At 50.2% G+C, this 27,919-nt stretch overlaps 1 protein-coding gene across 2 annotated transcripts in view; it reads right to left on the bottom strand.

The window, feature by feature from the left end:
• SORL1 (sortilin related receptor 1) overlaps positions 1-27,919 on the bottom strand; it is a 157,031-nt gene that overhangs the window by 118,227 nt on the left and 10,885 nt on the right. For both annotated transcript variants that reach the window (XM_089915731.1, XM_022560208.3), the window contains exons 2-6: positions 21,695-21,811; positions 15,458-15,583; positions 8,648-8,809; positions 7,173-7,240; positions 1,885-2,065 (exon numbers count right to left, since the gene is read on the bottom strand). In XM_089915731.1, coding sequence (XP_089771857.1) covers positions 1,885-2,065; positions 7,173-7,240; positions 8,648-8,809; positions 15,458-15,583; positions 21,695-21,811 — 654 coding nt within the window. The remainder of the gene's footprint in view (positions 1-1,884; positions 2,066-7,172; positions 7,241-8,647; positions 8,810-15,457; positions 15,584-21,694; positions 21,812-27,919) is intronic.

Below are 27,919 nucleotides of genomic sequence, written 5' to 3'. Positions count from 1 at the left end.
ACTGGGTACTGCATCAGTGATAATCAAACAGACACAGCCCCTGATCCTACCACTGGCCAGGAATAGTAAAGAAATTACCACCGGCACTCTGCAAATCAGCTATGTCTACAGAACAGACATAGCTGTGATGGCAGAACAGAGGCACAGAAAGCTCCAAATGGGATATAACTTATCCTCAGGTGTGAGATCTAGAAATAATAGGATAAGGGAATGCACAAGTGCTCTCCACCTCAGACCCTCCCAGCTCAGTCAGTAAAAGAAATCTGGGAATTAGTCACTGGGACTTAAAATTGAGAAATTAAAATCACAAAAAGCACAGGCCCAAGAGGCTAAAACAAAAAAGACCTATGAGCACCAGAGGACTGGAGACAAGGTTTTAAACACAACTGGTACTTGGGGTCACCCAACTGGATGTCACAAGGTACCAGTCCTCAGGCCTGACCTCTCACCTCTGCACTCCCAGCACATCCCTGTGCCTGAAGCAACTCAAGGATGCTTGTGTCCTTGGGCTGTTCTGTGTGCACGCGCGTGTGTAAGAGAAAGAGACAGACAGGCAAGGCAGGAAGCAAATGATCCAGGGAGTGACTCGAGGCAAACAGCCTGACAGAAGAAAACTTGTCACGGTTTAGTGGTCTTAAAAAACATTTTTCGAGGGCTTCCCTGGTGGCGCAGCAGTTGAGAGTCCGCCTGCCAATGCAGGGGACGTGGGTTCGTGCCCCGGTCTGGGAAGACCCCACATGCCACGGAGCGGCTGGGCCCGTGAGCCATGGCCGCTGAGCCTGCACGTCCGGAGCCTGTGCTCCGCAACGGGAGAGGCCACAGCAGTGAGAGGCCCGTGTACCGCAAAAAAAAAAAAAAAAAAAAAAACATTTTTCGAGGTGTGTAATGGGGAACCCCTCGGGCCTTTAGCCTCTCGCATCTTCTCTTCTGATTCCAACCTCGCTCCCTGCTTTCCCTTTTGGGGAAGTCCTCTCTCCACCCTAGGATCCTACCAAGCGGGTTGACCTGCTTCTGCCTGGCCAGCTACCAACATATAAATAAGTGAGAACCTGGACGAAAACATGACATCTGGTTTTAGTCCCTAAGGTTAACAACGACAGAAAAGAGCAACCGCCCAGGCACCAGAGACCTCCGTCAGACCTGAGGTCAAGGAGGCAATGGTCGCGTTATGAAAGCAAGCTTGCACCCCCCAGCAAGAGCAGCCCAACCTACTCTTGGCCAGGCCTGGTTTTTTCCTTTACACAAGGGCAGTATGGTTGCAACTTGATACAGCTGCAAGGCAAGTCCTGTTAAATAAGCAACTGTGGTTTTAAATGAGCAAGCCCTCCATTTCAGCGTGTGGCTCCAACACATAAAATCAAGGAGAAGATTTTCCCAAAGCCTGAGACTTAAGCTACTTACTGACAGCTGGAAGCTTAAGTACTGCTTTTCTTAGAGCATTAACTCCCACTAGCCAATGACTACACATTCTACTAGCCATGTAAATGAACATGTGTCCAAACCTCCCAAAGAAATGAGCCTGAGCTGCAGGGAAATCAGGTAGTGGGATTAAAGAAAAAAAAGCCACTTAGCCCCACCCCTCCTTTCTGTGTTCTTTTCATTGGGATTTCAAAGAAATGTGTGTTGGTCAAGGATGCTTGGACCAGGAAAGGACCAAATTCCCAGCACCCAGAGACACTGTGAGTGGTTGTCTAAGCTTTTCTGCTCCTTGACCACCCAGAATCTTCCAGGTCCCTTGGGAGTGTCCAGCTACATCCAGCACCGGCAGTCAAGCTCCCCCAGGCACGTGCATTCCGTCCCTGCTTGCATGGACCCTCCGTGCCTGATCACAGAACACCCACCCTCAGAACGGACACGCAAAAGCAGTTCACTCCTCGAACTTACCACCACCTTTGTGGCAAACATGTACTTGTCCCGCAGCTGGAAGTCCCTCACTTCCTCCAGGATCACCTCCAGGTTCTCCCGGGACTGGAAGAAGTCTGTACTTCGGAAAACTGTGGAGTAGCCAGAGGGTTCGTGTCGTTCAACGTAGATGGTGTTTGGCTTGTCGTAGGGATCGATTCCCCTGGAAGAAAAAAAAAAAGCGGTTGTCATCATCTCCACATTGAGTGGTTGGAGGTGTAGAGGTCCTGCCATGCAGACCGTCAATGAGAACCCAGGGTCACCATGGCAGCAGCTACAAGTGATGCTCTCTCTCTGTGCCGCAAACACATCCCTTTGGTGGCTCCTTGGCTCAGTAGAGAGGGAAAGGAATTGCCACTTGTCAAGTATTTTCTGCTGGTACTGTTGTTTACAGTGCAGCCTGGGTTTCGCTCCAGGCAAGCTCCAGCGGGGCTAGAGGAGAGGGAAAAGAAGGAAAAGTGAAAGGCAAGTGTACTGATCCCCTTGACGTCCTTCAGAAACGCAGGGCTCAACTCTCCCTCTGTGCTTCTGTCCACACTATCCCCCTCTGCCTGGATGCCCTCTGCATATACTCTGATCTGCACATCTAAATCCTACTCGTCTTCTGAGATCAAGTGCAAGTCCCCCTCTTCCAGGAAGCCTTCCCCCATGCCCTTCCCCCATCACTAGCCATGCGTCTCAATTCCAAGCCTTTTTTATGAGTTCAAGAAAAGGGAGAGAACTGCCTTAAGTGGATTTTGGAATCAGTCTTCTCACTTTATACAATGGAGCTTCTTACCCACTATATTATACCGTTCACCATAATGTGTCTGTCTGAGCTTCCTAGACAGAGTATAGATTCCATCAAAGGCCATGCCTTACATTTCTTTTTATCCTATAGAGTTCCTTGCTGCATTGATCTTTGCTGCATGGATCCATGGACATATCGCAAAAGCTCTCCCAAACCAAAAACTGCAGAGTGATTAGATCAAACTACCTCAGAGAAGAATCTCTGCACTGGTGTGTCCCCTAAGAAGGGCCCTAAGAGCAGCCTGGGAGGACAACTAACCTGCCTGAGGTTTCCTAACACGCACAAGAACATCAAGGCCAGGCGGACCATTTAGCAAGAGGGAAAAACAGTTGGAAGAATCTGGAGGAGAGCGTCACAGTGAGGATGCAGTGATGACCCAAGGAGAAGCAGGACTCATTAATGATTAATTCACACAAACCATCTTTGTACGGTTCTATAGACACAATGGTTCTCGGGATAATGAAGGCAATGATAGGAAGCTCCTTCCAAGATGTATTGTCAAGAGCAAGTTCCAAGACAGAAGGGACGGGAAGGAAAAGAAAAGAAAGGAGGGAGGATGGGAGGAAGAAGAAAAGAAGGGAGATAAGAAAGAGGAAAACAAAAGAGCCTCTTTTTGCAAAGGGGGAAGGCTTGACTTTGGCCCTACAATCTGGCGTCTTGGTCGGACACTGGAGAAACCAGCCTGTCCCAATGAGAGAAACTAACGTTCACCGTGAGATGCTCTGTGTGGGGAGGACGTGTTCTCTTCTTTTCCACAATTGGAAGTACTGATTAAAGTACTTCCTCTACCCTAGAGGATATGCAAATTAAAACACGCTGGATATTTTTAAAAAGGCAGGGAGGAAGGGACCTTCACCCAGATGTTGAGGTGGAGCTCACCTCTACTATTCCTTCGTAACCCAAAGCAGCAGCCAACAGCTAGCAACAGAAAGAGCTGCGGCTTTCATCCCAATTCTCTTCCGTAATCCACATCTGAACCTCTCCTTTCTGAGAGCTGCTCCCCCAATAAATTCCTGTACTTGGCAATCGCTAGCCTCCCACTTTCCACGCTCACTGACACTGACTTCCTCTTCTCTTTACCCTCATTTGCAAGTTCCAAGCCTTGCTCTGTCTCTGAGCACAGTCATTGGTCCTCACTTGGCCTCACCCACCTCACTTACAGCCTTTCAGGGGTGCTCCACAGGGCATCCTTGAACCCGCCCCCATGGCTCATCCTCTGTCCTGTCTTACCAATCTCCAGCTCTGGATAACATAAATCACTGGTTTCCCTCACCCTTGCTGCTCCCAGGCTGCCAAGCATCGTTGAACAAAGTGTGCCTTTATTCTCTGAGAGGTTACATTACACTCTCACGTATTATGGGGAACCCTAGGAGAAATCCCTCAAATAGCCTGAAATTCCCTGACACCAGACATGTCATTATCTACAGTAAGACAGGCAGCCCCTTCCCCTAGGATATCTATCTGCATGTCTGCACAGAGGCAGAAGGTACAACACAAAAATTCCCAAACATGAAGCTTCTTTATTTAGTAATCCTGCTGGTTTGCCCTCTTAATATATGATTCTCTAAACAGAGAAAAGAACAATTTGTCCCTTTAAAGTTCAAAAAAAAAAAGTTCTAATGGTATTCCCTGGGAAGAGGTTGTACTCGGATGAGTGTGTGGTTATAATCTAAGACTCTACAACCTCTGCCCAAGGAAAATAATGAGAGTCAAAAAGAGCTGCCCTCTACAAAAACGAAGTCCAGGGCTTCCCTGTTGGCGCAGTGGTTGAGAGTCCGCCTGCCGATGCAGGGGACACGGGTTCGTGCCCTGGTCCAGGAGGATCCCACATGCCACGGAGCGGCTGGGCCCATGAGCCATGGCCGCTGAGCCTGTGCCCCGCGACGGGAGAGGCCACAGCAGTGAGAGGCCCGCGTACCGCAAAAAAAAAAAAAAAAAAAAAGGAAGTCCACTGGAGCCTGAAGATACTCAGCTGTAAGGCCCCTCTCTGCTCCATCCTTTACTGTCCTTAATTACTAAGGAAGCAATACGAACTCAAAGACTTTCCTCTTCAAAGAGACGGCTAAAAGACGTACAGACAGGATCTACATCTTGTGGAGCCACTACATTTAATGAGGACTAAAACTACATGCAAAAGTCAAAAAACCAATGACAAACTGGAAAATATAAATATAAATGAACATACACATACAAGCTCTTTCATATCACAAAGGACCAATCGCAAATATATAAAGAGCTCCTGGAAATCAGTAATAAAGAGATGAACAATCTAATGGAAAAAGGGCAAAGGGCATGAAGAGACATGGCCCCAAAAAAGAAGTAAAAATGACGCTTAGGTTAAAGGATGTTCAAACTTATTCATAATAAGAAAAATGCAAATCAAAACTATGCCAAGGGACTTACCCGGTGGCACAGTGGTTGCTCCCAATGCAGGGGGCCCAGGTTCGACCCCTGGTCAGGGAACTAGAGCCCACATACATGCCACAACTAAGAGTTTGCATGCCACAACTAAGGAGCCCACGAGCCTCAACAAAGACCTGGTGCAACCATGTAAGTAAATAAATAAATAAAACAAGATTTAAAAATACAACTATACTGAGATACTAACACATTGGCTGTGGGAAAAGGCATGATTCTATGTTGTTAAGAATGAATGCAAAATTTGACACTTTCTATAGAAATTTTGGCAAAGTTACAATTTCAATGCTTTAGTCACTGGGGATATATCAGTGCAAAACTGAAAAGAGTCCATGCCCTCGTGTAGTTTTATTCTATTGAAGAAAGACAAATAATAAGCATAATAAGAGTATATTAGGATGTGATGAGTGCTGTGCAGAAAAAGAACAGATCAGGCTACAGCAGACTGGGAATGACAGGAGTAATTGCAATTTTAATGAGATCCTTAGGATAGGCCCCATCTGGAAGATGTTATTTGAGCAGACTTGAATGAGGTAAAGGAGCAAGCCACAAATATATCTTTAGGACAAGCATTCTAGACAGGGAAAATAGCAAGTGCAAAGGCCCTGTGGTTAGGAATGTAGCTGGCATTTAATCTGAGAAAAGTAATGATGCACATGAAAGGGTTCAAAGCAGAAGAACAACATGATCTGACCTGTTTTTAACAGGATCAATACGGCCATGCTAAGAATCAGTTGTAGAAGGACAAGAGTAGAAGTAGAAAGACCAGCTGGATGATTAATGAGTGACAGCAGTGACTTGGAGTAAAGCAGTTGCTGAGTAGTGGATCCTGGGTATATACTGAAGGTACAGCCACAGGGATTTCCTGATGGACTGAACGTGAAGCATGAAACAAACACGGAATCAGTCATGACTCAGAATTTTTCACCTGAGCAACTAGAAACTGAAATGGGGAAGATTACGTATGGGTAGAGCTGATCCAGGGTGGTGAAGGTCAAGAGGTATCAAGTTTGGTAGGTGTGAATGGTTTGACTTTTTCCCACTGACCCACCAAGTCCACTCCTGGGAGTCTGCTCTACACATTCGTCTGCATATGTACAAATTCAAGATTATATACATCATCTCCGTAACAGTAAAAGGCCAGAAGTGACTAAGACCAGAAACAACCTCTTAAAGGTTAGCCCTGTTGATTTCACTTTCCTTCTCAAAAACCTACAATGGCTCCCGATTGCTTTCAGAATTCAGTCCAAATTCCTTTACCAAGCAAGCACTGCAGATTCTGATACCAACACCCCTTTCCAAATTTCACCCACTACACTGTCCAAGGATAAGACTGAGGGCTCTCCACCCAAGCACCACAATGCCTCGTCTCTGCCTTGGGCCATTCTGTTCCCATCTGGAATTCCCATCCTGCACACCTCCAAACAGCCACACCCTACCTGGTGTGCACATCCTGGATCAACGGTAACCTCCTCCGTGGAGCTGCCTATGACCCATCTGGAAGGAGCATGGCCCTCCTCTGGCTTCTTATGCTATGTCCATGGGACTTCATGCTTCTTTCATGATGTATGTTACATGCACAAAATGTCTCTTCTTCTCTCCTAAACTGCAATCTCCTTAATAACTATATCCATCAGTTATCCAACTTCTTACACCCTAAAGCGTCTGTTTTATATTCAGCAGACATTCCAAACAAATATGTTATGAATGAACAAATGAAAGAATTTTAGAGAAAAGTCCCCACTTCTGATATGCTGCTCTAAAAATGAAGGTCTTTTAGAAATTCTAATACATGCAAGAGCTTCAAGATTCCTCTGGATTCCCTGATGGATTGAAAAATGCAAAAGCTCTGTCACTCCCGTCACAAGTTACCTTCCTTCCTCACCCCCCCAACCCCTGGGGAGTCTGTTATACCTGCAGCTCTCATTCCTGGGTCTGAAATGTGTCTTTCCTGAACCAGATGCTTCACATTTCAGGGGAGGGCAGATTTGCCCCGCATGAAGGAGCTAGAACTGAAGCGAGGGGATTATGTAACTCAAATTTCTCAGATGGCACGACTTACCAAGAAACGGACTTCACGTGTTCCTGAATCATGATCCAGGTCTGGCCAAAATCATCTGATTTCCATAGCTGCAAAGACCAAAGCGACAAGTGGTCACGATGCAAGAGGCGTGATGTAAGATCCCTGAATGGCATCACCAGCACACACCCGTGGAAACCCCAGCCTCAACAATACGTCCCCTGTGAAGACAGGTGGGGAGATCACATTACCCAACCCGGTTACCCCACGTGCCAACAAGGGCAGGAAGGGCAGGAAGTTCACCTTTGCATTCTTCTCCATTCAGTTACTAAGGTCTCAGTACCTCCGTATTGGAAGGAAGGAAAAACGATTGTGACTTGTCTTCCTTTTATGTATTATCAGAAATTATATTTTACTCAAGACTGACCCTCAAGTGGTGGTGAAAACAAAAGGATTATACTCAGTATTTCTCGCCTGGGAAACAGTGTCCTTGAAAACCCAAAATGGGACACAGTGATGAAAGCTGAATGGAGAGGACTCAGGGAATCCCCTGAATACAAAGGGTGTGGCCATGAGTAATTGACTTGCTGACCTTTGCCCCTCAACTTCCAAAGACAAAACCTGAGGGTTCCTGTGGCCCTAGGGACCAGGGAGTAAGAAGCAGGAGACTAAAAACAACAATAATCCACCTACACTGGTAAACAGCCCATACTTGGGTTACTCCCTAAGGCAAGTGAAGATAAACAGGTCATGTTCTGGTTAAACAACCTGCAAAGAAAAAGAATCGTTCCAAGGTTCCTCTGGGCAAAGTCATTTGAAACTCATCATGAACCCAATCCTACAGGGCCAACAGGTTCCACAGGATTATGCCACATCAATACCCTTGACCTGGCGAGTTTTAACCTTGAGATAGAAACTTACCTGGGCTCTCTCCCCATCTCTCACCTTTCCTTCAAATCCGGGTTAAAGGAAGAAAATGCACACATTTATATTATATTCATGCACACACGTGTGCTCGTGTGCCCGCACGCGCGCGCGCGCACACACACACACACACACACACACACACACACACAGCAAGAATATTTAAGTGAATGGTAACTTCAAATAAATGGTAGGCAAGGGCAGTATGTTTAAGGTGGAGGATGGGAAAGGTAGAACAGAAATTCGACAAGAGGTCCCAGCACAGCTCAGATGCCAGCCTTCCCTACCTGGCTCTCTTTGATTTAATTCCAGAGACCCGATTTACCCCCAGGACTAACAGAGGTGTCCCTGCAGCAAGAATGGCCTGATGTGTAACTAACAGGGCCTGCCGGGGCTGGGTGTTGCTCCCTGGCTAGGATGCAGACCCAGGGTGCCAGGGGGATATAGTTTTCCGCAGCCGTGGGAAGTGAAATAGTAGCTACAAAGGCTCAGCCTGAGAGAGGAGGAGGGAGGGGCTGGGGGAGGTCACTCAAAGGACAGGCGATCCACTGGGGCAGAACAGAAACCTCAAGGAGCCCCAGAAGCTCTCTTACCTGCTTGTTGGGGTGAGACCTGTCAAAGCCCAGGAGAAGGTTAGAGGCCTTGCTGTGCAGGAGGAGGTCGGCTGCCCGGAATGGGATGGAGAAGCCTTGGATGGTGTTGCAGAAGTCAAACGTGGTCCAGAGGTACTGGGCATAAGCATCTACAAAGATGTACTGCAGGGAAAGGAGGAGAGCTCAGAGCAGAGCCTGGCCGCGCCCCAAACACCCCTTCCCCAGCAGAGTTTGAGTGCCCACGCATGCAGAGGCCAGGGGCCGGCACCCTCGCACATGGTCTTCTTGCCATCTCCTGACAATGAAGAGACTCCGGTGCACATCACACGAGGCTCGGCAAAGGAAGGGTGCAGACGGGCTGCGCTGAAGCCAGGTGGAGCTCTTGTTTACCCAGGTAATGAAGCGAGCCAAGCCTTTCTATTTTTTCTTTCAACTGACTTGGCCTTTCTCATTCCCTGGGGGGTGACCCGGTCACAATCAGAGGGCGGCTCTAGGAAGCCGGGCAGAGAAGCCCTGCTCTCCAGGCTGGCTGCACACGGATGGGCCTGCTCACTATCCATGCATCCTCTGACACACCTTTCCGGGAAGACCCCTGACATCACACACACCCAGGAAGCTTAGCTTCCCCTTCTTGCCCCTGTGCCGGGTGACAGGGCAGCTCTGAGGACCCAGTGGCCACTGGGGCCGGCAGACTCACTGTGGGGCACAGCGGGCAAGCAGGGGCCTCACCTTATTTTGCTTCCCCACGGGTGAGTGAACAAGTCAGGCTGGAGAGTGACTGCTGGCCTGAAGAGTTCTCAAGGGGAAAGGATCAAAGCAATTCAACTGAACAAATGTGCACCGAATATTCACCCTGGACCAGATGCCGAGGGCATCCCAGACAAAGCAGAGGACCCTTCCTCTTAAGCACCTTCCAGTCTAATGTGGGAGAAAGACGTGTCTACAGCCAACTACAATGCAAGGGGAAATGAGACCAACTGAGAAACCATGGACAGAGTCCTATGAGAGCACAGACTACAGATCAGTTCCGGTTTGGGAGATCGGATATGACTCCATGGAAGATTTGGGCCTTGACGGGCAGACAAGACTTCCACAGGGAAGGAACACGCCGAGTCGAGGGCAGTTTGAGTTTGGGAACAAAAGAGGAAGGAAAAAAAAAACAGTATGGGTTTGGTGACAGTCTTGGGGCTTGAGGGAAATATCAGGAAATTAAGGCTGGAAAGCCCAGAAGGTGGCAGGCCTTGCGTGCACACAGAGAGCTGGAGGACGTCCCCTGCTCCCAGGAGCACAGGGTGGCTCAGAGGACGACTGTGACCCAGAACCAGAGCTGGGGGGACCCAGCGCCACCAAAACTCAGCCACTGACATCCTAGAAATCACTGACGCACAGGAATCAGTCCAAGGACGCTTTCCCTAATTGATTCCACCTGCTCCAGACCCCGCTTCAGCTCGGAGCCCTTTCAGCTCTAACAGCCTCAGCCTGCAGGAACAATCTGCACTTGTCTACACGTTGCTTTCTGACATTCCTGCTCCTTCTCCTTCACGTTCTCTCCCCACATCCAGCCTGTAAACTTCCCAGGCATGCGTTTTATGTGTTCTCTCTCCTCTGTTTCCTCCACAGCATCTAATGTGAAACTCCAAACTCTGGAGAAGGCTAATTAAATCTAACTCTAAAGGGTAGTAAATGGTATGAAAGCAAAAACTAGCGGAACCAAAGGCAAAGTGATAAAAACAATTAGGACCCTAAGGAGGACCATCATCATTTGGGGCATAAAAGTGTCCCCTAGAAATAACACAGCCCATCTTCCTGCTCTGAAACCGTCTTGGTTATTCGGGGGAGGGAGTGTTCTCTCAGTTTGAAAAGTTTTCTCCAGAAACACCTATCCCATGGCTGCCTGCAGTTTCACATTTGAGGACCCAGAAATCCCATGTCCGGCCACAGAACGTATGATGTTCATGACAGTAGCTATGATTTTTCTTTTTTCTTTTTCTTTTTGTTCCTTTTGGCTGCGCCGCACAGCATGCGTGTCTTAGTTCCCCGACCAGGGATTGAACCCGTGGCCCCTGCATTGGAAGCACGGAGTCTTAACTATTGGACCACCAGGGAAGTCCAATAGCTACAATTTTTCAAGAGGCACTTAGTATGCACCAGGCACTGGGCTGAATGTTTGCACACCTTGCCTCTTTTCACTCACAGCGTCCCTGCAGCAACTCCAAGCTATGACACTGTCATCTCCTCTCTTACCAATGAGGACACTCATGCTTAGAGAGGTCGGCTGCCCAAGGTGACCAGGAAGAGGCAGCATTCGTATCAGCGTCTGGCTGGTTCATCAAACCTTACCTCTCTCCTTCCAACAAAAAGGCAGTCTTTCCCGAATTGAATCCATAGGTCTTAGCCTGGACTGCTAGGCTCAGTGAAGTGCCTCCTCTCTTAATCCAGTCCCCAAGCTTCCCTGGAAACGCTCTTGCCTTCTGCGACACTGTCGCATCATCGCTCCACGCCCCACCCCTGACCATCTGTCTTTGACTCTCTCTTGTCAGCCCCTCTGTCTTCTTCAGCTCCTCGCCCTCAGGTGACCCTGACTCCTCCATCCTTGGCTGCTACCGTGGCTTATGGCTCATCCTTCCAAAAGCTTCCACCACCACCCCTCCAGGAGCCCGCATTCCAAGACTCTCAAATCTCCACGCCCACCCTGATGTCTTCCCAAGAGTCTAGTTTTCATGACCTTCTTTACCTTCTCAGTCAGCATCTCCACCCGGATGTGCCCAGATATTGCTCTCTGTCCAAAACTGAATTCCTCGCCACCTGCCCCCCAAAACCCACTTCTCCCTCCCCATGTCCCAAGCCCTATCCACGTGACACCTTCCCCGGCCCCATTACTCACCATTAGGGTCTGGTTTCTACTCCACTGCCTTCCCTTACTTTCAATCGGCCACCTACCCTGTTAGGTTTTCCTCTAAAAGGTCTTTCACAGTCAGTGCTTTCCTTTTTCTTCCCAGTGCTACTAGTGTAGCCCGTGGTCCTACTAGAGACTATGAGGAAATTGGGGTCGGCACTGGGTTTTACTCATCCTCCTGGCTTCTAGGACCAGCAGGGAGCGAGACCCTTAGAGGGTGGATATTAGGTTTGGTAAAGTGACTGGGCAACTTCATGCCTATAGTAACGCACGGGCTCCCTTTCTTACCATCCTCTAACCTTGCCCTTCCAGCCCATCCTGCATGCTGCCGGCAGACCAGACACAGGTCCCTAAGGGACAGTATTCACAGTAACCCGTCAGCTCCAAGGTTCTTCCATGGCTCCCTCCAGTCCTCAAGGCACAGGGAAAACTCCTCCCTCTTCAGGTGGGGCCCCACTGACATCATTAAGCCATTCAGTGCAAACACTCCCCTCCCAGCCTGCAGAGAAAACACATTTGGCACCCTGAAGCCTCTGCCCATGCCCTTCTCCTCCCTGATCCCCTAGGGTTCCCACCAGCTCTGCTCCAGCTACAGAAATCTGCCCATCTGTGAAGCTCCAGCCCTAGTCCCGAGCACCCACGAAGCCTTCACCTCTCTGACCCAACGTTACTCTAATGACCTGCAGCTTCCATCCCACCCTTAGGCACGTGCTTCCTGCCGCTAGGTAACGTCCTCCAATGTGCACAGAGTACGAAGGCATGGGACGTCCTACTCTGCTTTTAGTCCCGGGACGCCTGGCTGTCAAGTCTGCTCGAGGCGACCCTGCAGACTGGCCAGCAGAGCTGACCTACTAGATGCTTCCTAACCTGGACAATTTCAGGAGCATCCTCACCGCCACCCCCCACCTTTCCAAGCATGTCTGCAATCACTTAATATTCCAGACATGCTTTATCTTTTCCTTTAGCTTAACGCTACGCTCCCTCGTAAAACACAAAGACCTCCGGAGAGATAACAAAAGTCGCTACAGAATTCATCCCCATGTCAGCCTAAGTGACTCTCTCCAGTTTCGAGTGAAGAAGCCAAGAGTACCGTGAAAGGAGGATGGGCAGACGAAGCAGGGAACGGACTCACCTCCAGGAGGTGGGAACCAAGGGAAGAAAGAGAGAGCGTTTCACCATCTCACCTGGGACCAGCCTCTGCCTGGAAAAAGGCAGGACCAGCTCTCGCATCTGTGGAGGCTGGGAAACCTGACCACACAACCAGTGACCTTCAAAGAGCCCAGACATGTCTGGACAGTGCTGACTGATCTCGGGTGCACTGCGAGGCTGGTGGAACTGTCAGGTGGCTAGAGCCGCACGCTGCTCCAGGCGGTGGCACACAAGGGACCGCAAAGAAGGAAGTGGGACGGCGGGCTGATTCGAAAATAGACCCAAACTCTCACATGACCCCACAGCCGCTCCATTTACCTAAGCAGCACCTTCTTTCCCCTCCTGCAGGCCACGCCCCCCCAGACTTCCACGTGGCCCTTTCGTGACACCTTAGCCCTTCCGAGCAGCTGCGAACAGTCATTTCCACCATTTCCAATCGCCCTCCGTGGCAGCCACGCTAACGTCTGTGCACAGGTGATTTGCCTGGGCCCGGCACCTTGGCGTAGAGGGCAAAGTACTCAGCCATGGGGGATGTTTATCAGAAAATGGTAGGTCGAGTGGGGCAATCTGCCTTCCAAGGGACAAAGGCAAAAGTAACCTAAGTCATCAGCACAGTAAGAGTCACTTCCTTCCTGAGACGTCTGAGGAGGGGTAACAGCCTCCTCTGGGGAGTTACAAACCCAACAGGGAAGGCAGCATCCCTAACCTCACTCAGCCTGCTCCAGCCCCAGGTCCAACAGCCACCAAATTCTCCAAGAAGGCAGCCCTATGCATCCTCCCACCAGCTCCAAATCATCCCCAACTCAGCCCTGAGAAATTGAAGCAGCCCTCCTCTTCAAGGTGACAGCACTGAGGCCGCGGGCCCATGGCTCCCACCTCACCTGCAGCACCTAGAGCTCCTCTATTGCAACCATTCCCTGGTTCTCCTTCCTTCTTGCCCTAGCCCCTGCCCTGCTCCTTCACCCTCTCCAAAAGCCCCAGATCCTCTCCCCGCACTAAACCACCCCCGCCGCAAGCCCCTAACTTCATCTTTCCTGTCTTCTGACTCTTCCGACTGTTGGGTTTAGCAGCTGCTCACCGCAACCCGCGACAAGCAGGAAGGGAGACGGAGCCTGCTTACAGACATCTGTGCCCTGCGGTCAGGGGCGAGGAGGGGACGAGATGGGGCTGAAAGGGACAACAGAGCAGTTTCAAGACCACGACTTCAGCAAGAGTTAACTTCGGGACAACGTGTAATAGTACTACTACTACTAATAATAATAATGGATAGGTACCACCTGACGTAGAGACTAATCCAAGGGCTGTTTGATTCTTGAGAGGCAGATTGATCCACAGGAGATGCAACACGGCCAGCAAGCTGCACCCTGGGGCAGGGCTCCCCAGTCACTCGAGGGACCGGGAGTCCCCAGTACCAGGCCTGCCAGTGCAGTGGTGGGGAGGGCGCGGCGGGCCTGCTGTCCAGACTACAGAACCGATTCCAACCCCTTTCTGTGCTTTTCTCCACAGGGGGAAGAACTGCTCGGTCACCTTGGAGTTAGGTTAGAGGGGAGTTTGTCCTAACTGCCCCTCCACTTTGAGACCATCGGACAGGGCTGATATTAACTAGTAGGTACCAGTAGCACCTATTCTAGTTGTTAAAAAACAAGTGCTTCTGTTAACAAATAGGCAGTTTAAACCCAGGAGCGGCCCCTCCTAAAGCTCCACTGGCCTGGTCCCCTCCCCAGGCCCAGCCCACAATCCAGCAACTGAAAGGTTAATGCCTGCCTCAGCAGGGTGGCCTTCAAAGCCCAGCTCCCTCCAGACTGGGTCTGTTCTGATTGGTCAGGGCCATTCCAGTGGCTAAATATTTTGAATACAGTCCCTGCTAACAGACCACAGGCAACCTGAGAAGCCAGCACCGCGGGGGCAGGGGGGCGGGGGCGGACCTGGTCAGAGGACCCTGTGGATTTCGCTCTCTCCTTTCTGGATGAGCAAAAAGCAGCAGCTACCCCGTACCTTCCCTTTGGCTTCTAAGGAGCTAGTTTTCGAGCATCCTTAGAAGCAGCCATCCTATCCTGGACATGAGCTCGGGATCACTAGAGTGGGGAAGAAGGCAACCAAACACAGCTCTCCAAGCTAAAGGTACCTAACCAACAGGAAAGCCTTGCTTCCCGCACCCCCCTCTTCCTCCCTGGGGCCCAGGGCCATCTCAAGTCTAGGCTTCCTCCAAATCAAACTGCCCGGGTTCCACTGCAGAAACAAAGCCCCAGGGCAGACAGCTGGGAAAACAAATGAGGAGCCACAGCAGGATCAGCTGCCCTGGTTTTCCCTTCTAGACCGGTACAGGCTGGAGGGAAGGGGGGGTACACATGCACACGCAGGTACACACGTGTGTACACACACTGGTGATACCCATGAAACCAAGACTTCAGCGGCTGCCCTAGAGGACCTAGATTAGACCCCAGTGCAAGCCCCAGTGGCCCTGGGTAACATTTTTGCCACCTATGAAGCAGGCGACTTATTTGGCAGTTGTCAGACGCTTTGGGCTTTAACCTGCCCTTGTTTGTCTAGAAATCCTGCCTGGCCAGGACCTGGCCTGCTTGATTATGCACAGCTCTGCCCTGAGAATGACATTCTGTCACCGACTCCCAGGTAAGCAGAAAAACAGTCCCCGGCTGCCTGTCACGTGGCAAAGACGCCCAAGCGCTGCATCTCCCAGCCCTCCTGTAGCGCAGCCATGGTCCCAAAAGACAGCCCCACGCGGTCACGACAGGTGACGTCCTTACACGCTTGTTGTCCGCAGGACTGTGGTAGAACTGGGCGATCACAGCTTCGCTGCTGTTCCCCTCGCCAAAGTTCAACTTCTCTGAGATTCTCCTGAATGATCTTCCGTAGTCGTAAGACACGTACACCTGGAAGATGGAGGTGGGAAAGAAGAAAAGGATCGGTGAGAAAAGTGGCAGAAAGGCGGCTCCCTCCGCCTCCACTTGCAAACGCGTCCCCTGCGCCCTGAGTGTGGTTCCCAACGGGTCCCTGATACCATGAAATTACAGGTGTGAAGACAACCCACAAAGGAGAAGCAGGCCACCTCTGTGTCTGTCCCCAAGCCGGTGGCCTCTTTTCTGAGGCCACAACAATTCCCTGGAGGGGGAGACACGCAGACAGAAACCATGATAAGCTCCTCACCACGGCTGGGTTGAGTGTTTAACAAACTACATCCAGAGGCTGAGAAAATGTGATTGTCTGAGGGGAAGGGACTGAGAATTTGTTTTGCCATCTGTTGAAATGTCCCCAAAAGGTAATCTAATTCTCATCCTTCTGCTGGGGAGATGTCCTTACAGCATTCCAGGCGATTAAAAAAAAAAAAAAAACCCTCATGGGTTTTCACAGAGTAGCCCCAGAGATGAAAAAGAGAGCAGTGCTAAGTGATTAAATATGCACAGAGTCTGCACAGAGGGGTCCCAGAACCCCCCTCCTCCAGCACCCTGACCCTGTAACATGGGAGATTCTGAGTTTAGAGGAACAGCAGGGGGGGCCATGCAGTCGCCAACGGTATTTACTTCTCTCCTGCTTCCGGGTCTCTGGCTCCCCGGTAACCACAGGTATGAAACAGAAGAATAACTTGTGCACTGAGTGTCTACCAGGTGCCCGGAGGCTACCTGAAAGCCATCACACCTCAAGAAAGGGATGGAAGAAATGGAAGCTGTCCGATAGTTTGTCCCTAGACTTTACTACCTAGGCACTGTGAAATTAATACAGTCAGTGGGTTTAAAATGAGCCTGACAGATGAATATAACACTATAATGTTATGAACACTATGAATATAATACTGAGTTAGAATTGGGGAAAGTGTTAAAGTAAAAGGACAGGTGAATCCCAAGAAGAATGGGAACTCGGGACGAATCCCATCGACTCAGCAGCAAACACGTTCTGAGGGGTTCATGTGAGCCAGATACTGCGCTAGACACCAGGCATACAAAGACACGGCCCTTCACACAGTGGGCATGTAAACATGTCACTGCTGGTAAACGATGCCCCCACGTGAACAATGAACTACACGATGTTTGTGCAAAGAAAACTGAGCGCACATGCGGGTTATTAATATTTATTAGATGTCGAGGTTGGAAGAGCACAGACAGAACCTCTGCCAACATCTGGAAGAATTCCTGTTACACACACACACACTTAAGCACAGCACATGTTCCCCGACTACCAAACACACGGTGAGGGGCTGCCACAGAAACAGCTTCCTAAATTCAGCAGGTTGAGAGTTCAGAGATCATTTGAGTGGTAGGAAGACCAAGCGGTACTTTCTCACTTCTATCCTCCAGGCCAAGAACAGACATGAAGTGTTCCTTGTGACATTCAAAGTCACACACAGCAAACTGACGGCTTCTCCAAAAGGGGGCTCAGGCCCCTTCCAGCCCTAGCATCATCCCCTACACAGATAATCCACTCCGTTACCTCCTCAGAGGCACAAGTGTGATAATAAGCTCACATTGGGGCGGCATTTTTCAGTAACAATACTCTTTTGTATACATCAACTCTCTTCATCTTTAAAAACGCTGTGAGTGGGTCTCTCCTTTGCCACTTTCTGTGGACCTGGAACATAGCAGGTGCTCAGAAAAGAATTCTGAAATGAATAAATTCCACTATAAACCACAGCATGAGTAAATGCATTCGTTCTGTAAGTGAACAAAAGAGAGTGAAATGAATGGATCCCTGACTCAGTGAACAACTGTTTACATTTAAGAGATAAAACTCAGAGAAATGAACGACTAGCCCAAGGTCATGCTGCTAGAAACTGACAAAACTAGGAGGGGTTCCTCCAAGCCCAAGTTCAGCTGCCTTCCCACTCTCTCAAGTCAACGTTCTGGGTGAAGGTTCTCCTCTGCACGCTTACATTTCTCTGCTAAAGAGGAAGATCACACACCAAAGCTACAGCCCAGGCACTGGAAGGAACACTGGATGGAGAGAGAAAACACCACCTTGAATGAAGCACGGGGCCTCCCCCAGACACCCCGCCACACCTCTGCATCACCCACTGGTGGTGGACGTGCGGCCACCCTCAAAACCACAAACCTCGCCTTTAACATTCTCGTCTGTAAGCAAACTCCATCCCTTTGGGGCTTATACTAAACACGTGAGGAAGGTATGTGAGGGTCCATGCTACGCCTGAGGCTCTCAAACTGCTCGTCAGCCTTGCTTCCTTTCTCCGGGCTGGACAACTCCAACACGGTATTTTGATCCTATCCTCACAACTCTTATCCCTATTTGATCAACAAATCAATAGGGCAAAGGCAAGCTCGGGGCTGTGCACAGCTGTTCACCTTCCTCCACGGTGAAGGGCCCTGCAAGGGCCTCTTCCACGGTTCAGACGAGGCCAAGTGGGCTGATGACCTCATGGCCTCCACACAGCACCCCGGTTGGTACATTCTGGGTCAGGGTTTCTTTCCCTAGCATGCTGCCTCACTCATGGCCCACAGCGAGCTCCAGGTGAACTGAGGCAAACGCCCCCAGGCTCACTCATCCTGTACTTCTACCCTTTGCTTTGCATCCAGACACAGGTTTCTGCACTAATTAGCCTTCTCTGGCCTCCACAGGACACTACTCCCTTAACTAATAAAGAAGAAAGGAGTTTCTCTTTTTTTTTTTAATTAAAGTATCGTTGATCTACAGTATTATATGAGTTTTAGGTAGACAACAGAGTGATTCAATATTTTTATAGATTATACTCCATGTAAAGTTATTACAAAACAAGGGCTCTATTTCCCTGTGCTGTACAACACATCCTTGTGGCTTATGTACTTTATATACAGTAGTCTGTATCTCTTAATTCCACACCCAGTTTCTAAACTGCCAGAAGTTGCTAGTTAGATCCGTCTTGCCTCTAAAGATGGTCCTTCAGAGTGAACGGTTTTAAATTATTTCCCCTGTACCTCAAAACCATAAATAATAACGAGAAGGAGGAAGGGAGGGAGAGAAGGGTTAAAGTGTCCAGAAAGCATCTCCGTGTCTGGTGCTGTTCTAAGTGCTTTACACCCGTACTTCTCAAACTGTAACACGCCTACAAATCACCCAGCAGGACACAGGTCAAAATGCAGACTCAGATTCAGGAAGTCTGGGGTGAGATTAGAGATTCTGCATTTCTAACCACCTCCCACGAAACCCGCACACTGCCGGTCTGCAGACCACCCTTTGGGAAGCAAGATTTTCCAAGGACTATGTCACTGATGGATGAGAAAACCAAGGGGAAACGAAGGAATTGGCTCAAGGTCAGACTGCTGATGGTAGAGCCAGGATTCAAACCCACACATTCTGCTCTCAGACCTGGGGCTCAGCTAGACTCCGGCTCCCACAGGCTACAGGCGCGGGCCCTGCTCCCCTGCCAGTCCCCAGGGGCACCAGTCATACCACTCTGGGTACAAGGGCAGTGAGTCCTACCATTCTTGATGCCTCCCCTGGTTGATTCTGGTCTTCTGGTAGACACTATCTCTGGAAAGCTCTTTGGTCAATTAGGTGGCAACCGAGTACTTGATAAAATACGTCAGGAAGGTGCAGAAAGGAAGAGGCGGGGACGGTCAAGATAAACACCACCTTCGGTTTCCTTTCATCTACAGGCTTATCACAGAAAAAGACAGGTCCCGCAGGAGCCATGCTTCATGGACTCACACTGGCTACAAGTTCATCGGGATATTCTTTTTTTTTTTTTTTTCTGTTTAAGAGCAAATCTTCCGGGATTCCAGCTTCCAGATCCATCCCTTTTTTATATACTGAATATGTATGAGTTGGCCGTTCTCCAACTCACACAGGTCCTAATTTGTATAGGTTCTGTTCCTTTTGGATTGCTGACGGGGCCCTGTGAACCGTGCTTCCAGTCTTTAAAGAAAATTTAGATTGTTACTACTCCAGCACCACCTACTCCTGCCTCTGAGTCAGAATTTATTTTTGCATTAACTTTCCACATGAGAACATCTCAGTTTCATCTGCCAGTTCTTTAATGTAGCTTATGCATTGATGAAGGAAATCTCTGCCGTCCCGATTTATTATCTCCAAGCACGAAGTTTCCTTTCCACTTAATCTTAGCGTATACTTCATTCCAGAATAGTTTATCGTTTCCAATGTTCAATGGGTCCTTAGTAAGAATCACCCAAATGTTTAGGCAGAGTGAGAATTGGGTTTGGATAGACTGGCAGTATCTGTAGGGTGAGCGACCTTCCTGGTTCATCCAAGACTGAGGAGGGTCCCAGGATACAGGACTTTCAGTGCTAAAACTAATGTTGGTCACCATGGCAACACTACACCCTCACGCACTGACCGAGTACATGATGGGGTCTTAGCCCCAACCCTGCCGCAGACATGCTGAGTGACCCCACGCAAATCACTGAATGCCTCTCGGCTCCTGTTTGTACCACAAACAGTAAAAAGATTGGTCTTCGCCAAAAATACTATCTGCACGAAGAATTTTTAAAATATATAAAAACCCTAAAAAGGAGGATTTAACACAGTAGGGCAGAGCGCTGTCTCCCGTGCTCAAAAGAGATCCTCTGAACACAGGGGCCTACGGACCCTCACAGGCCAACAGTCATCAATACACTGCCATCTGTGCTTGCCAACCCTGATCGCATTTATAACTGGGCCCAAGTCATGGCCCCAGACAAGCCTAGCCCTGCATCAGGTCACTGCACCCAGCCTGGCTGTCAGCTGCAGCGGTTTCCCACCACCACTGCTCAGCACCCACCCTGGGCCAAGTTACACATCACGATAGCCAGCCCTTCGTCTGCCCTCCCCAACCGCCCCCATTCAGTTCCCCAGAAAACAGCCCCTGGGGTGCCCTCTGGTCCCCTACCTTGGAGCACATCCAAACCAGATGGTGGATACAGAGTGACGAGCCTCATGGAGACCAAATCTAGGCTCAAGAATCCCAAGTATGTCCTCCAGGCTGATGGGACAGTGCTAGCAAAGTCATCAGGGGCTTTCCTCTGGCCAGAGTGCAGAGTGACCGAACCTCCACAACGTGGTTTTCTGTCCACGGCCTCACCCTGACCCGAGGCAGGGGCTGTTCCTCTTCCCCACAAGGGGAGGTTCGGAGAAGGGGCCACAGACTTTGGACCCAAGGGCTCACTCTGGCCCTCATATATGTTTTACTTGGCCCACACACAGTTTGTAAAAACTATACGTCAGCTGCCAACTTGTAAGACTCAGCAGTTTTCACGTAAAAATCCCCACCTCTGAGCTTCTCTCAGAAAATCAGATCCAGCAGCACTGGGCCCTGCATGGCAACCAGAGCTGAGAGCCAGTAACAGCCCAGAAGCTCAAAGTCCCTCCACTTCCCAGTGTCTTATACCCTGAGACCAACTAGCATCCATCACCATGTTCAAAACAAGATACTGGTGAATGTTTCTTGAACCTGCGTCTCCACCAAAAGTGGGAAAAGGTCCCAGAGGGCCACATACTTCAATAAAAATGGGAGAGATCCTTCCTCCTTGTGGAGGTGAAGAGTGTTATAAACGTGGAGGCAGCTTCGCCCCTGCCCGTTACCCACCTGGCCTCTGTCACGGGTCTTTTGAGTGTGTGACCCTTGGTCTAATGTCTTCAAAGCACCTAGGCTATTAAACATTGTAAGGTGCCAACTGTGGAAATTAAGAGTCTGAGCGATTCAGATTCAAGGACTCACGCAACTGTAACGGGTTAGAAGAAATCAGCACATGGGAAAGACCCATTCGGTTCCATCGGGCTCCACTGCCGACGGACAGCTCTGCCCAGGAACGCACTTCCGGCATTCTGCTGAGCAGATGCAACAATCGAGATCACACCGTCCCACTGCACAAAAGTCACCACACATCACATGGGTCTCTTTGCAACACTGCCTGCACCACCCTGTGTTCCGCGAATAAGGGATATATGTTATTTTCCAGATTCTCCCAATTACCCAATATTTTGTCTGGCACAATAACCTCGATGGATGAGAAAAGGGCATCCTGGCTGCACAGAGGGACGCCCAAAGTGACACCAATACTTACATCGCTGCTCTTGGGCCTCGCCAACGCCAGGCTGTCCCGGGCCAAGGCCACGATGACGTTGCTCTTCTCTCCGGCCCAGTGCACCACCATCTGATTGTGGGAATCATTCAGACTAACCTGAAAGAGATCAAACCAACACAGAAATTAGGACCCATGATGAGTGACGGCCACCAACTTTCTAAAGCAAGACTCTCTCCCCCTCTGTCATGACTAAGTGCTTACACTTGGGGCACCGGGCCAGGGTGGCCCGTTTTTCCCTCTCTGCAGATTCCACCAGACTCAACTTCCCCAAGAAAAAACACTAGCCCTCTGCTGTGTGGCATTAACCGGATTGCAAAACATCTTCTTCGCAGGCTCTCACTGGCATAACCAATAACTTGGCTTATTTTTGTCCTTTGTGAAATCAACCTCTGGTTATTCTCATCCTTCCTCCATACATGGGACATGCACTCTTCGGATCTGAAACCAAAACACTGAAGCATCTTCTTCATTTAAAAAAGGGACACAAGCCGGAAAGACCACATGCTTTCAAACTTCTGTTCAACCTGGTTCTCTCTGGCCTCCAGGTGACGTTGCTTATCCTTAGCTCATAACAAGGAGGAACAAAAGGAAAGCATCAGCTTTATTTAGCTAGTTTTGAAGTATTCCAAGTAAGGAAATATTTTCCAGGACTCCACAGAAATGACCTTCGGTTTATTGCGAACAGTAGTTCCCAGGCTTCTGGGTTTTGTAAACCAGTAAAATGGAGAAGAATTAGGCAGGCCAACAGGAGACTGGTCGGCCACCTCTATTTCGCCAGGTAAGAACATTAATGCAAACAGCCACCGTGTCAGAGCGTGGCTGGCTGTTCTCTGGATCTCTGTCCCCGGCCTCCTGAGGACACAGCAGACTGTTGGCCCAGGCCTTACGACGGGGTGTGGCCTCACACGGCCCTGTTTTCTTTCCCTACCTGCAGGCTGCATTCAGTCCCAGAGGAGAGTGGGGCCACAGGACAGAAGGAGCCCGAGTCCCCGAGGAGAAGGCCCTCCACTTGTTTTGCACTTCTCATAATGGGGAGATGCATTCACACCACTGAGCTCCTGGGATTCACCTGTTACGCAGCCGCCCCCTTCCAAAGCAACACAACCACCATCTAGAATCACCGCCGTGTTCCAAAGCAACACAACCACCATCTAGAATCACCGCCGTGTTTCAAAGAAAGGACATTTTAACACAGAAAACTGAGGAAAAGGAAAGATAGACTCTCAGAATCAACAGTTCTTTCTGATAGGTTCTGCTTTATGAAAAGCTAACTCCATTCCTCTGATTTTTCCTTTCACCCGTCACTGACGGACAGTTCAAGGGCTGGCACCTTGGCACACCTGAGGCAACCGTTTCACCCCCCCTCCGTGTGGGAAGAGCCAACTGATGACCACACACAAAAATTCTGAGAGCTGGTGTGAACGTTCAGGACAAAACCCCCCCAAAAATCCGGAGCACAAGCAATGCCTGGGAGAAGCCTATTCCACCGGCCCCTTCAACCTCGGCTTGTCTGGGGCACAGGAGAAGGAAATCGAGCTTCTGGACCCCGAGGAGCCTCTGCACAGTGCACCTGCACGCTTCCCCACCCTCACCCTACCCCGCCCACCCCACCTCCAGGACTGACGCAAAGTACACACCTGAGCTGATGGGCCCTCAGAGCAGAAAACCCTCCCTCCCCATCCCCTCCCCCTCCCCATCCCCTCCCCCTCCCCCTCCCCCTCCCCCTCCCCTCCCCCTCCCCATCCCCTCCCCTCCCCATCCCCTCCCCCTCCCCCTCCCTCCCACAGCTGCTTTCTCCTTTCCCCTCCTCATCCCGCCTACTCCTTATAGTGCTCTCAGACTGTCCGAAGGGAGAAGGGAAACACCTGTGCCACCAACTTGGCTGACAGAATAACAAAAGAGCTAATCCTTAACTACATTGCTTTGGGTCTTAAGCACCTGCACCTAATTTGATCCAGGACCCACGCTCTTTGGGGAAACAGGTGAAATGAGGCCTCTTTAAAGAAAAAGCCCCTGGATTTTTTTTTTTTTTTAGGAAAATATGTCATTCCAAAACATTCCTTCTCACTCCCAGAGAGGTAAGACCAGGCAAGCATCGACAGAGACGTGCAAATAAAAAATAGAAATAAGTAAACTATTGAGCCCAGATGCTCGGGGGAAAGTAGCTAAGGGAATCGCCACCAGCTGCAGAGCCTTCCTCCAGCCCTCCCTCTCCCCCTCTCCTGCCAGCCCTCGCCTCTGGGAAGAATCTGGAAGCATCTATGGATCAGAAGCCCACCATGCAAAGGTGCCCTGGGAATTCAGGCTAACAGCCTTCTCCCTCCAAAACGCCCTCACCCTTAGAACCAGAGGGTAACAAATTGAGGATTTATGCAAACGTCAGTCGATAAAGGATTTGGAACCTGGAAGAATCACTAAGCTCATCCAGGGTCTGAGATTTAAAGCCCAGCAATGTTGCACTCAGGCAACCTCAAAACAGCCCCATGGGCAGGTTCACAATCAAGTAACGCTTGGAGCAGGTTACAAAGCCTACAGTGATCAGAGCGGGAACAAGGACTGAACACAACTTTCTAAAGTCTTTCTATTCAGAGGACGTGAGATTTATGGGGCCCCCTCAACCAATCCTAGGAGAGGTGAAGGGGTGAGAGCAGCACAAAGGAGGCATCCGAACATCCAAGGGCTTTTTTTTTACAAAGGAAGCCCAGAAGGGCCACCAGGCAACTCACACAACAGCTCAGCTCCTTCCCTTGGCGGGATGTCAGCGCGCGCCGTGCACCTCCTGGTCAGGGGGTAACTCCCTGGGGAGCTGCCTGCCTGGCTGAGGCTGATCCCCACTAAAGCCCAGGTGCCCACCCCCCCACAGCACAGTGCAGAGTCAGCTGTGGGAATCCACCACGCACCAGGCAGGCTGGCAAGCTGTCCGGTTTACTAAGGCAAAGACATCATCGCGCTCTCTGGCCTCACTTTCCGCCTCTGCATCTCCCCTTGGTCTCCATCCCCTCGTCCCCACCCCAGGAGAAAGGGAAGATGTCAAAGCAGGCCCTCCATGGACAGGGACCAGGCAACCAGAGGTGCAAGAGTAGCCCCCAGCGATCATAACACCTACAGGTGCCAGTGCTGGGTCCCTGCACTTTGTGGGTGGTTTCCGGTTCATTCGGGTCCTCTTCCATCACCAGGGATTTCCTCCTGGCTTCAGCCCCTAGCCTCCCCCATCACCAGCCCTCTTGGCGCAGCTGCAGGCTTCCCGATTTCCGGATCACTCCTATCAGCCTTGCTCACTCGGGTCCCAAAGACCGCATGGAGAGGAGTGGGCACATACGGACCCAGAAGACACCAGTCTGGGAGGGAGTGAGAGCCGATGGGAGGGTGGCTTTTCGACAACAACGTAACCTTGATGTGCAGTCAGCTGTAACTACAACCCCGGGGCGTGAACAACCTTCCCTCTCAGGTCTCCAGCTCACAGGCCGAAGCTGGAGCTCGATAAATGAGCCACAATTAATCGGAGCTGTAATAAAGCAGCAGGGAGGGGGCCCAATGCCTCCCCCTCAGAAGGCAAACAGGAAAATCACATGCCACAGAAGTCTCTGCACAGAGAAACTGCCTCATAAACAACAAACAGCATCGGGGTCGGAGCTTCAGGCCTCTGCGAACATCACAGGCAGGTCGTTAAGAGTCAAGGTAGCCCCCCCCCAAGTCACCCGGTTCAGGGGTCCCAAACCCAGCTAACAACCAGGGACCCCAGAGAGGCCCCACCCCAGTCCTACTGATTCAGAACCCTCTGACTGGAGCCCGGAAATCGGTATTTTTAAAGGACACGCCCCTGGTGTCTCTAATGTAGCTTATTTAGGGAACGATGAATCTAGTTCACTCCCTTCCTCCTGGCAGAACCTGAATGACAGTGGCTGGAAGACTCACTCTTTCTGTGAGGGTTTGTCTTTGGGTGTCCTGGGTAGCTGTTAAAACCCTATGATCTACTGATGTATGCCACAACATGGATGAGCCTCAAAAACACGACGTTAAGGGAAGGAAGCCAGACACGAAAGTCACATGTTACGTGATCCCACTTATACGAAATATCCAGAACAGGTAAATCCATAGAGACAGAAAGCAGGTTGCTGGTTGCCAGGGGCTGGGGGGAGGGGGGGATAGGGAGTGACTGTCTAAAGGGTAAGAGGCGTTATTCTGGAGTGATGAAAATGGCTTGGGGGCTTCCCTGGTGGCGCAGTGGTTGACAGTCCGCCTGCCGATGCAGGGGACACGCGTTTGTGCCCCGGTCTGGGAGGATCCCGCATGCCACGGAGCGGCTGGGCCCGTGAGCCATGGCCGCTGAGCCTGCGCGTCCGGAGCCTGTGCTCCGCAACGGGAGAGGCCACAGCAGTGAGAGGCCTGTTTACTGCAAAAAAATAAAAAATTTAAAAAAAAAAAAAGAAAATGGTTTGGAACAGGATAGAGGTGGTGGTGGCATAACATCGTGAATGTACTAACGCCACCGGATTGAATTGTTCCCTTTAAGATGGTTACTTTCATGTTACGTGAATTTCATCTCAATTTTTTTAAAAGCCTCTATGACCTGCAAAGAACCTTACACTTCTCAATTGCGGATGCAATACCTAGGAGCTCCCACACGTAAGAAATTCTTCTTTCCCCCACCTCGGTCCTTCATGCTACCAAAAGATGCAGCTCGGGTGAGTCATGGAGAAGGCAGGCTGAGGAGTGGGTCTCTGGTCAAAGCAATCCTTCAAAATGCTGTAAGCGGCATCTGCAAAGCCACAGCATCCCTGCGGGCCTGGTCCCTGGTCCCTGACTGGAGCAATGGCCATAGGTTCAGGGCTAGCATCCACTTCACAGTTCACAAGTCATCACCTGGGTCCCCGTCAACCCACACATCGTCTCAGGCTCCTGGCAGGCCCCGGCGTTCCAAAGAGGTTAAGTGTTTTGCTTCACTCTTCAGAGAGGGGCAAGAAGCTGCTGCCACCCAAGCTCCAAGCTCTGGGTTGTTAGAAATAGAAGGAAGCCAAAGAAATTGCTTGTTGTGGGAAGGTGGTGATTGCTTATACACTGAGGCCTACTAAGGGCTAGGTACCCTTTGGGGCTCTTTACTCACTTCTCACCTGTCAAGAGTACACAGAGCAGGGGGCTTCCCTGGTGGTACAGTGGTTGAGAGTCCGCCTGCCGATGCAGGGTACGCGGGTTCATGCCCCGGTCCGGGAAGATCTCACATGCCGCGGAGCGGCTGGGCCCGTAAGCCAGGGCCGCTGAGCCTGCGCGTCCGGAGCCTGTGCTCCACAACGGGAGAGGCCACAACAGTGAGAGGCCCGCGAACCGCAAAAAAAAAAAAAAAAAAAAAAAAGAGTACACAGAGCACTTCTGGGGGAAATCAGCGCGACAAGTCTGACAAGTAATAAGAAATTTACAATAAAACCCACCAAAATCTGTATAGTCATTGAGTCTTATTCAGAAGGATGGGGGCCCTTAATGCAAGGGGTCTCATGCCATCTCCATTCATTTCTTCTGCCATTACGTCTCTCAAATTGGTCAAACCCAAAGATCAGGATGTCCTAGACACCCACAGCCTGTAGTCCTCGCCACTCCTTCTTTCCAGAACACAGGATGAGAAGGACAAATAAGGCAGCCTGGTTCATTCCACTGCCCCACTAGCAGTGAAATACAAAGAAGCATTTTTAAAATTCTACAGTGAAGTATAAAACAAATAGCCTGTCCTTCAGCTGCAAGGACAGGCGTAGCTGCTAAATCCTCGGAACTGCAGGATGGACCTGAGGAAACCAGACAGACATGCAAGGTCCAAGCATGACAAGGTTTCTCAGACCATCTGTTTGCACGACCTAAATGCTGGTTATGCAAATCGCCCCTCCATGTCCCCTTTTGAGACTGTGTTCCCACTATATTTAGTAAGCTCATTTCCCTCCCTGGACTCTCCACCTCCGAAGGAGAGCTGAAATCTGGTTTAAGAGCTCCCTGCAGAGAGGCCCTGTCCTGGCCTCTCCACTCATCTCACTGATGCTTCACCCAGAGAATTCATTAACTACTTCTCTGATCAATGCAGGCTGCCCATTTCACAGACAAGGAAACAAAGGGAGAAAGACCTCAGACTAAAAAACTTAGCATTTCACTATAATCTCCTTAACTAGAGTAATGAGCTCTCTTTAGATTTATTTATATGCCTCTTCCTGACTTACAGTATCA

Source organism: Delphinapterus leucas, chromosome 7 (genome assembly GCF_059928025.1).
Source record: "Delphinapterus leucas isolate spDelLeu-1000000601 "Yukka" chromosome 7, BTC_Dleu_Yukka2, whole genome shotgun sequence".
Taxonomy (NCBI): Eukaryota; Metazoa; Chordata; class Mammalia; order Artiodactyla; family Monodontidae; genus Delphinapterus; species Delphinapterus leucas.
The sequence above is the reverse complement of the archived record's forward strand: the minus strand, read 5'-3'. Positions and strand labels throughout refer to the sequence as shown.